The 10,746-nt window shown below is 47.6% G+C and overlaps 1 protein-coding gene across 1 annotated transcript in view; it reads right to left on the bottom strand.

The window, feature by feature from the left end:
* Positions 1-9,055, bottom strand: part of misp (mitotic spindle positioning) — a 10,458-nt gene extending 1,403 nt beyond the window's left edge. Inside the window, exons 1-7 of the mRNA XM_063200544.1 lie at positions 8,666-9,055; positions 8,233-8,466; positions 7,224-7,485; positions 4,495-6,588; positions 2,162-2,466; positions 1,171-1,209; positions 1-301 (exon numbers count right to left, since the gene is read on the bottom strand). The exon at positions 1-301 is cut by the window's left edge and continues 1,403 nt beyond it. Of these exons, the coding sequence (XP_063056614.1) occupies positions 212-301; positions 1,171-1,209; positions 2,162-2,466; positions 4,495-6,588; positions 7,224-7,485; positions 8,233-8,466; positions 8,666-8,956 (3,315 nt within the window). The 5' untranslated portion in view covers positions 8,957-9,055 and the 3' untranslated portion in view covers positions 1-211. The remainder of the gene's footprint in view (positions 302-1,170; positions 1,210-2,161; positions 2,467-4,494; positions 6,589-7,223; positions 7,486-8,232; positions 8,467-8,665) is intronic.
* Positions 9,056-10,746: the final 1,691 nt, after the last annotated feature.

Genomic DNA, 10,746 nt, shown 5'->3' with positions numbered 1-10,746 from the left:
TCCATGGCTGCTGTGTCCTTGAGCAAGGCACCTAACCCCACAATGCTCCAGGGACTGTAACCAACAGTGTTGGCATGCTCATTCGGTGCCTTGGTTGGTATACATGTGGGATTTATCTGTAGAAAAAGGGGGTAGTGTTGGCGTACTGTTGGCATTTAGTGTGCTGGTTGGCATACTGTACATAGGTTTATCTGTAGAGAAAGGGGACATCTTATTTGTCGTCTTGGTTGTCATAGACGCCAGCCTCCCAGCGCAGAGCCCTGGTGTTCTTATGGCGTACGACACGGGTCGCCTCCAGTACCTGTGGAGAACAAGGCAAGGATGTGTGAGATATGTTTAGACCACCATGACTATAAAAATGTATTTCCCATGTAATGGGCCTTTGCACGGTGTTGCCAGATGTGTCTCATCAAATCCTGCCCAGTTTCAACAAATTACATTGATTTCTATGGGCACAAAACTGCAACAACAAAATAACCAGCCAAATGGCCAATTTTTCCCGTTTTTACCCACAGACGGCCAGACGGGTAACCGCCCAATCTGGCAACACTGCCTTTGCAGCCCTTTGATGTGTACAGTAGAAATAGAAGTCTGCTCTGGATGTACTAACAACACTAATAGTGTAATAATATTACAAAGCTGCAGCCATAATTGTATAAAGTAGAATTAGAAGACCTCTTACTTACAGATGTAATTACAACACAAGGGGTATGATATTACATGGTGCCAACTATTTCGTTTTGCCGATGTCTTCGGTCCAGATTTTTATTTTGGCCCTCAGCCGATTGGAGTTTGACATCCCTGGCCTAATCCCTGTGTGAATTAGACCAGCGAACCACTGACAGCAAGTTAAACTCCTGGGGTGCATTTCTCAAAGGCGTAGTTGTTAGCAGTTAGCAACTTGGGTAGTTGCCAATGAGAAATTCCATCAATAAATCAATAAAGTAGCTACCGTAGTTAGCAACTATGCTTTCGAGAAATGCTCCCCTGACTGGCCCTATAGTAGTGCGCTTTTAGTGTCATGTTGACATTAAGAATTGTAATCCCAGATAATCTGGCAGGTGGCATTTTACACATCTACTGTCCACGGTGAACCAAGATAAGATGGAAGGTCTTGCTCACGTGAAGAAGGGAAACAAAAGCACACAAACACACTACACAGTGCCTTACCTCATTGTTTACGTCATCAATGGGCTGGATCCCAGCATACTGTGGAGGACAGGAAGAGGCAGGGGTCAGAACATTACATCACTTCCTGTCAATGCTATGATTACGTGTGTCCTCAATTGTAAGTGGCTTTGGTTAAAAAGCGACTGCCAAATGCAATGTAATATAATGCAATATAATGAAATAAAGGCACAAAAGGTACAAAAAACATATTTTTAAAAGTATATTCTGCCCTCCACATTTGGTCTTGCATGCCCATGGGGACCCCGGTTCAAGTCTGGCCGGAGTCATTTCCCAATCCTACCCCACATCTCTCTCCAGCTCATTTCCTGTCTCCTCTCACACTGTCCTGTCACAATGGGGCACCTAAGTCTCCACCCCTTCCGGGCGGCTTATGGGGCTGGCAACGCAAAAACTTTTGACTGGGCTGTGATGGACTGATCAAAGCTATTTTCCGACCCACCTCGCATTTCCCCGTCGATCACACATATGCTGTGCCTCAGAATTAATAACAACCAATGGTGTGCTTGTTGACTTCACTTGGCAAGCGATTTTTGAGTTGTGTGTGTGCAAAAATATGTAATTATTTGGACTACACAACAGACGTCGCATGTCCGACGTGCAGCCACTTAACCCACGGTGCAGCAGTAGGGTTGGCTGTGCCTCGGTTCACGTCAGATATGCGAGGCGCACGTGTAGTCTCAAACACAGTTTTGCACAAAAGCTAAAATAACGTTTATTGCGTGCCGAAAATGAGTGGTCTTACGACGCAAATCCAAACCTTTCAAATTCACTGTCATCATATGTGAAATCCGGAGCACATGCCAAATGGGATGAGGATTTAGCTTGACTCGCTCCATTAACTCGCATTCAAAATTTTGCGAGCTCCAGCCCCATAGATCGGAAGTAGAAGGGCGTGACTTAGGTGCCCCATTAAGGCCCAAAAATACTTTAATAAAAGTATATTCTGTCTGTGTGCGGTTGGTTCACTCACAGCACTCTCCTCGAGCCTCATCTTGGCCCGGCGCTCCTCAAAGTCCTCCAGCAGGGTCTCGGTCAGCCCCTTCTGGCCCGAGGGGGTGGAGGGGGAGGAGGGGGACGCGGGGGATGCAGGTCCGGGTCCGTCCACCAGCCCCTCCAGGCTCCGGACCCGGTACAGACCCGGCACAGAGCTCAGCCTCTGGCTCCCCCACGGCTGGGCCGTCACCATGGAGACGGAGGGCAGATAGGAGGAGGAGTAGGACGTGGAGGAGGAGGAGGAGGAGAGAGGACGAGGCGTGATGGTGTCCAGGTTCTTATCTGTGGAGATAAGAGGAATACCAGAATATACTGTAAAGGGACTGAGACCGGATGAGAAATGCGTTGGGAGGGTCACGCAGGGCTGGACTGGACTGGGGGAGAAACAGGGCCTGGGCACTTATGGCTAAAGCGGCCCCTCATACTTAGCAGCGCAGAATTGACTCACTGGTGGGCCCTGCACCCTCGTGGGCCCCTATTTTCAGAAATGTAGAAACTTTTTACATTTCTGAAAATAGGCGCCCACAGGGGTGCGGGGCCCATCGTGAAATGCTATGCCAGATGGCCAGTCCAGCCCTGGGGTCATGGGAACATCCAGAAGACTGCTCACACTGCTTTTCCCCATAATAGGGTGATGTCATTTCATTTTATGATGGGCTAGATAGCGCGCTAGACTTACAGTCTATTGCAGATGAAAACACCCAATGCTGACTCCACTTAAGTAGGCCACTCACCTGTGTACAGACTGCAGACACAACAACTTGTGCTGAAGTATTTAACAGGATAGCCTTAATCAGAGCAGATATATTTTTTTAAACTCCAAAGTCTCCAAAAATGAAGGTTAAATTCGGAACGTCTTTACATGAATGAATCAATTCATCGCAATTCATCCGTCGCAATGTGTTCGATCACAGATGGCACTCTTTCATCAAAAGAAAGTTTTCAATTCTACCAAGTCTTTGCATAGCACTGTATATTGTTCATGTCTTTATTAACACATGAGGTGATATTGCACTTGCTAGTATGCATTGCTTTCTGTCCTCTGGCGGTGCTATACGTTAATATTTAACCCTGATACAGGAAGGTGCTAAAACATCCACACTGCTTCCTCAGTGCTGCCTCAGCCTCATGTGATTTGACCAAAGTTCGGCTGTGAAATTAACGCAGAGGGAGCAGACCGTGCCCATCACAGTGGCGGGTGGATGGACGGACACCCATAAAACCTGGTCATTCCCACACAGTTAAGACATAGCAGCAGGCAGTGATATACCACGACAGAGGCCAAGCCTATGGTAGAACCACGTGCACTTAGAGAGTACTGTGGAAACAAATAGATGTAAATAATCTGGTGAAGTTAAAAGTCCTTCATTTTTTTAGTGGGTCATCCCATTTAGGAAAATAAAGGACTTTTAACTAACTTGGAGTGCCTCGGACCCTCTCTGTTTGCTGTTACCAGAATGGCAATAACCAAGTTGAAGTGCATTGCTTAAGGTCATGTGTTATGTCATAGTAGTAATATACTGTAGTTCTATGGTAGTTAACTTTTCAATGACTATTGCAGCGTTCCACTGGTGGAACAACGTGCATTGTTTGTTTGTTGTTGTTTATTTAGTTTAGTTCAGCAGAGACCATGCACAATAGATATTGTTTACAGAAGTAAAAAGATGTCTTGTGCCAGATTATAGCTATATAGCTAATTTCCATCTGCATCATGGGACTACCTACATCAGGGGTCCCCAAGCTAAGACCCGGGGACCTTAGACCTCTCTGCACCTCACCGTTTGAACTGCCCCAAAGAAGCAATCCTATCTTGTCTTGATAGTTTTTCCTCTCACTGTAATATAAACAGGCCTACCATTTCTATTGTATCACTCATAAACTGTCAATCACCATATTTTTCTAACCTTTCCTTGGTATTTTTACATGGTTATTAGAAATTAAAAGGAATACCTGTGGCATTTCAAATTGAAAACATGTTAAGTACTCACTTCTTTTGCAAATCACTTGTAATGATGAACTATTTTGTGCTAGAAATTATGGTTATAACAGGCAGTGACCTAGTATAAAGCCCACATGATTGATCCCGGCCCCTGATCACAGTCAGGAACGATAATGTGGCCCCCAGAGAAAAAAGTTTGGGGACCCCTGACCTACATCATAACAACATGGCTATGCTGTTACAGCCTTAAGTGACTGATTAAGACTTGATCATTACAATTTTGGGTAGGTTAGGTAGGTAGGTAGGTTATAACAGGGGCTCAGCGCAAAGGTGTTAAAACATTTCATTGAGAGTATTTTTTTCTGCAATACCTGAGGTGGATATTCTGGTGGTCAGGTTGGTGTCCACACTCCAGGCGTAAGATGGTCTTGACTGGGTCAGCGGCTTTGCTGGTTCCTTAGGCGGTGCGACCTCAGGCACACTCCACGACTCCGTCACGTTCTCAACTTCAGAGCTACGCATGAGGTCAGGCTGGACCTCTGTTGTTGTTTTTGTTGTTGTTGTTGTTGTTCTTGTCACCGTTGCCAAGGTTAACACTTGCTCTGAGCCGCCGTCGATGTCATCCAGACCCTTGTCCAGAGAGATGGAGCGCTGGTGGTGGTGAGGTGCCCAGCTTTGAGATACCCGGTTTTGAGATACCCAGGTTTGAGATCCTTGGCTTTGATGTGGTTGTGGTGGTGGTAGTGCCTGGTTTTGGGACACTTGGCTTTCAGGTGGCGGTGGCTGCGGCGGTAGCGTCTGGCTTTGAGACTTGCGTTCCAGGTGCTCTTGCTCGCGCTGCATGTCCCTCTCGATGTCCTGCCGGATCAGGTCGGGGGCGTTCTGCAGACGCTCCTCCATCTGCTGCCTCCAGTCTTGCAGGTCGCTGTTCTGGCCAGATCCAGATCCAGACCCTGTCCCCGATCCTGCGTCGGCAAGCGTCGAGAGGCTCGCCGAGGAGAATGTCCCCAGGCTCGGCCTTGAGCTCGACCATGAGCTAGTTCCGCTTCTGAAAAAGCTGGACTGCCTGGGGGGCATGGGGCTGCCAGGGGGAGCTGCTGCTAGTGGGGAGGGCCTCAGTGGGGAGTGGGAGCCGTCTGTGGTGGTGGTGTTGTTGGTGGTGGTGCTCCATCGCTCCACGGCAGCTATGCGGGAGGCCAAGGCCCCAGAGGAGGTGCGGGCACGGGGTCTCCAGGACATCTCGGAGCTGGAGGAGGCCCTCACGCGAGGAGAGGAGAGCAAAACAGTCGTAGCCGCTGCCTGCTCGTCAGCGTGTCTGTGGGGACAGCATGGTAGCAGGCCATTCTCATTCTCCGCTGACTGCTCTGCTGGCTTCGATGCGTCTGCTGTGGATGCCACAGACACCTCAGAGGACGAGACCTTCTCTTCTTCAACTTTGCTAAAGGAGGAGGGTTCCTGGAAGACGTCTGGCTGGTTTGTTGCAGACAGGGTAGGTGCAGTCAGGTCGGGTGAGGGCCTCGCCTGGGTCTCGAAGGCCCTCCTTCTCTCCTCCACGTCATACTCGCTGAGGGAGCGCTCTCGACGTCCATCCCTGCTGATCTCGCGTTGGATGAGGAAGCTCACGCGGCTGTTCTCTTTGGCCTTGACAAGCTTGGCAGGTTCAGCCGCCGTGGAGGAGGAGGAGGAGAGGAGAGACTTGGTCTTGATCTCCACCATCTCGGGCATGGCGCTGTGCTGGATGCCGCGAGCCCGCCGCAGGCTCTCCTCGCGCTCCTGGGCGATGCGGATCTCTCGCTCGATGGGCGTCTCCTGGGATGATGCTGATGCTGCGCTAAGCAACAAGACACCACCGGTCGTCGCCTCTTCCTCCGACTCTTCCTTGACGACCTGACCACCAAAGGCGGTGGTGTCCTCTTGAAGCTGCTGGGCCCCTACTACCCCTGCGTCCAGCTCCGTGGTGTTGCTTCTGCTGGTCATGATTTTCTCGTCTTCGATGACCGTCACCGTCCTCGCGCTGCTTATGATGATGTCTTCGCTGTCTTGATTGGTAGTTGATAGTGTTTGGTGGTGCTGGCTTTCGGTGGTTACGCTGCTCTCCTCGGCAAACATGTACTTGCGGAGCTGTGCAGGAACCTGTGAGGCGTAATGTTGGGCACCGGTGGGGGCGTACACCGGAAATGGAGAGCCTGGTTTGTGCGCTGGCGAGTAAGGCGTGTTTGATGGAACAGGAGAGTGAGGCCTGTACGTCATTCCAGCTGGAGAGTGAGGTCTATACGCCAAGGCGGGGGACTGGGGTCTCCTTGGAGATGCTGCCACGTCGCTGCTGCGCTTGGCCTGCTCCATCTGAAGAAACCGCTTGCGCGCCACATCGAACTCGATCTGATTGTCGTCGATGGTGCCAGGCTCTGCCGTCGTCGCCGCAGTTGGTTCGGGTGTTTTGATGGAGCTGTAGCAGATGCTGAATCCTGGGCGATATGGAAGAAAACACATATTACAATATGGATTATTTTATATCACGACAACGATAGATATATCACGATATACCACAATTACATATGCTTTCAGTTATTCTCTCTATTTTCTCTTTTGTAGTTCACATTTATTTAAAATGAATCTTTTTATTCTTCTTTTTACAGTTATATGAACTTAGAGCATGCACAGTGACAACGGAAAATTATATTAAATTAGCCTATATTAAATTGTACGTCAGCTGCAATAATGCATTCAATTAGTTTATCACGATATAAATGATAGACGAGAAAGGGCACGATAAATACTTTTTTACCACAATTATAACGATATATATTGCCCTACCTACGTATATATATTGACCCACACTTCCTTTAATTATTACTTTATTTTCAATTTATTAGATATACATAGCCTATGTATTCTACTTTATTCTTGTATAAATATTTTTATTTTTATTTTATGCTTTAATTATTCTCTTATTTTTTCTTAGTTGTGATGTATAAATTAATTGATGCTTTGTTATTACTTTTTCTACTGTTCTTTTCTTTTTTCTTCTCTTGTTTTATGTAAAGTGAACTTGGGTATCTTGAAAGGAGCTACAAATAAAATGTATTATTATTATTATTACCGTCCACCAGTGTCTTGGGTGGTTTGCTGAGGTCCAGGGTCTCCAGAGCGCTCCACTGCTCTTTTAAGGCGCGACTCTTCTTAGGGGCCTGGTCACGGATGATGTCCTTCCTGTCCAGCGTCGCCGGGTCGCCGCCATTACCACCTTCTGCTTCCTCCGCTGCCGTGGCGATGCTCCTGTCCACCTTGTAGTGCGAGTCGCCGTTGCCATCATCGTCCTCGAAAAGCTTCTCTGGCTTCCTCTCCAGTGCGTACGTCTGGACCTTAAAAAGTAGAGCATAGTAGGAAACATTTTTAGAAGCTTAATTTCAGAATTCATACTGTCTATTCATACACGTTATCTTGTTCATGATTTCCCATCACTCTATCCATTTCTCAGTTTCATTATGACTGGGAGAAGGAGATTTTTCATACATAAAAAAGGCACTTTGAATTTCGAGTAAAAGACATCTTGAGCTGCAAAATGGACTGTACTCTGTTTTTTACTAAGTCGATGTTCATGAAAAGATTAAATTTAGTTTCATCATAGTTTCAATGAGCACCATAGTTACAGAGCCTACTGTGGCCACAATCCGATATACTCTACCTTGCAGGTAAGGTAAGGTAAGGTCAGGCGAGGTGACTTTATTTATACTCAAAGGTAGACTTGTTTCCAGGTTAAAAAAAAGTAAAGTCTTAAAGCACAACAACAAACTATAACGACAGTGACAGACGGCAACAGCAGAAGGACAACGAACAACCACTGACAAACAGACACACTGCTCCAGGCACAGTGTATGTATAGAGCAATGAATAAACAAATAGATATAAATACAATAAATAAATAAAGGGAGCAGAGTTGTATAAAGTGGATGTAGAAGTTACAGATGACGGCTAATTACATCATTAGTGGTATGATATTACATGGTTTTGATTATGTAATATACTACTAGTGCAATAATACCAACTGTAGTTGTACTGTTGAGTACACTTCTACTTCATCTTTATACAGCTCTGAAATCAAGACAAACCTTGAAGCTGTTCTCCCATTTCAGAGTGGCCATCTTGGCCTGTCTCTCGGGCGACACCATCCACTCCTCGTTCCTCTCCGCCTCCGGACTGGTCGGGTCGTCCACGAACGAGTAGAAGCCCGTGTGGGAGCTGGTGCTGCTGGGAGTGCCGGGGGTGCTGGGGCTGCTGCTCCCGGCCGACCAAGCGTAGCTCCCGCGGTCACTGCCAAACGTCGCCGCCGTCTCCACGGACACCTAGAGGAGAGTAGTAGAGTAAAGTAGAGTATCATTTATTAATCCAGAGGGAAATGTTCAGTAGCATACATACATAAATACAGAGAAAACACAAAGACATTACACACATCATTGCACATACAGTATATTCACCATACAGCACACGTTAAGCCAAAGTTAAAGTCAGATCTCACACATCCACACACACACACACACACACCTGGCGCGATTGGACCACCACATCCACTTCCTCCACCTCCTCCTCCCCGGCAACCGTGGAGCTGGAGACGGTCACCGAGGAGCTGGTTCGAGTCACGGAGATACTGTCGAAGGCCTCGTCTGCGTCCAGCTGACCCTTTGATGACGATCCGAGGTGGTCTCTCCATCTCATGTCAGATGTGAAAGAGAAGGACTCGTCCGAGACCGGGCTGGTGATGGTCCGCAGGTCGGAGGACTGGTCCAGGTGGGGGGAGAGGGGCTTCAGAACCCACTTCCTGGGCAGGCTCTGCATGATGGAGGTGCAGGGGGAGTCCCTCGGCCTGGTGCTGGTTCTGAGTCCGGTTGTGGCTCTGGTTCTGGAGGGGCTACAGATGGTGGCAAGGTGGCTGGGTTTGGGTGGCAGCGGTGGGTATGAGGGTGGGGGTGTGCGGGGGGGTGGGGGTGTGTATGGGGGTGGGGCTGGAGGTGGCGGTGGACGCGGAGGCTGGCGCGATCGGATCAGTGGCCAAGGCGGGGTAGTCACCGACACCGGCGCATGCTGCTGCTGTTGCTGCTGCTGCTGCTGCTGCTGCTGCTGCTTCTGGGCAAAGGTGGACTTCCTCTGAAAGAATGAGGAAAAAAAACATGACACATCACCCGCTAGCGTGTTAAAAGTCGATAAGGCACAGAAGAGTCACAGGTTATCTATCTGGAAGGCAGAGTGCTATGTAAAAGTTATTTTTTTTGGCTCTTCTCTTCCGCGTAGATTGCCCTTAAGGGCAAACTAATTGTCGATTAAGGTGTACTAATTAAGATGTGCCTGTTATCTTGTTTCCTGGAGTAGAGTAAGTAGAGTAGAGTTTAGTATATACGTAGAGAAGGAAACAGAGTCTGTCTGTAGAGGTACAGTTCCCGACATTTAACTATGCAGTTGACATGACCCAGAATCCTTTTTCAACCTAAATGGGGGTCTCTTGGGCAAAATTATTGTTGGGTTGAGACTCTATTAGTTATCACTATGGATCATCACTTGTGTGAAGATTTATGGATTAAGGCCTATTCCATGAACATGAAAAATTGGCTATTTTATCATTCTACTATTTCAACAATCCACCCCCGCCAGCCCCACCCCATCCCCATCCCCATCCCAATACACCTTTTCACAGTAGAACGTTCATCATCAAAAGAGACCAAACCTGTTAAATTGACGTCATCAATTTGCCGTTACCAGAATGGCAATGGCCAAATCATAGTCCATTCCTTTTTTCAGTATTTTTAAAAGGCTTTTTCTGTCTTTATTGTGATAGGATAGTGAGGTTGTGACAGGAAAGTAGTGGGGAGATGGAGATGGGGGAGATTTGGATAACAACCCAGGCCGGATTCAAATGTGGGTCCCCATGTATGTGGTACTGGTGCTCTACGCGATGTGCCACAGCACCCCCCAGGTACTGCATTACTAAAGGCCCTGTGGTATGTCATAGTAAGGTAGTTAACTTTTCAATGACAATCACACTGTTCTACTGCTGAAATGGTGTGCATTATGTGGCTACCAAGTAACGACCTATCTGTTCAGGCTTTATCCTCCTTCCAGTCTCATGTCCTTGTATGCAGACTGTAGAGTTCCTAGCACACAGATTACCTATTCAAGACAAGTATGGCGTCAGACGGATTCTTTCACTTCAATGCGATATCAAACTGAGTGGAGGTACTAGGTGGTGGCAGCCTGGCTAGCAAGGACTTGCACCTTATATAAAACAAGAGGTGACTTTGAGAAAGGATTCCCTGTTTTTTTCTACTTTTTTACATTATATGGCACAACACTTCAGTACAGTACATTCCTTAGGTCAGCACGCGCATGCACGCATGCACACCCCGCACACAGACGCACACACACAAACACACACACACACACACACACACAGACACAGACAGACACACACACACACACACACACACACACACACACACACACACACACACACACACACACACACACACACACACACACACACACACACACACACACACACAGCTCTCACAATTAGGATTTGGATGCCATTTTGAAGAAGTAAATCCCTCTCTTCCTGAGTTGATAAAGGATTG

The sequence above is a fragment of the Engraulis encrasicolus genome, chromosome 6 (genome assembly GCF_034702125.1).
Source record: "Engraulis encrasicolus isolate BLACKSEA-1 chromosome 6, IST_EnEncr_1.0, whole genome shotgun sequence".
NCBI classification, from domain to species: domain Eukaryota; kingdom Metazoa; phylum Chordata; class Actinopteri; order Clupeiformes; family Engraulidae; genus Engraulis; species Engraulis encrasicolus.
Note: the sequence above shows the minus strand (reverse complement) of the source record. Positions and strands in the feature narration are given on the sequence as shown.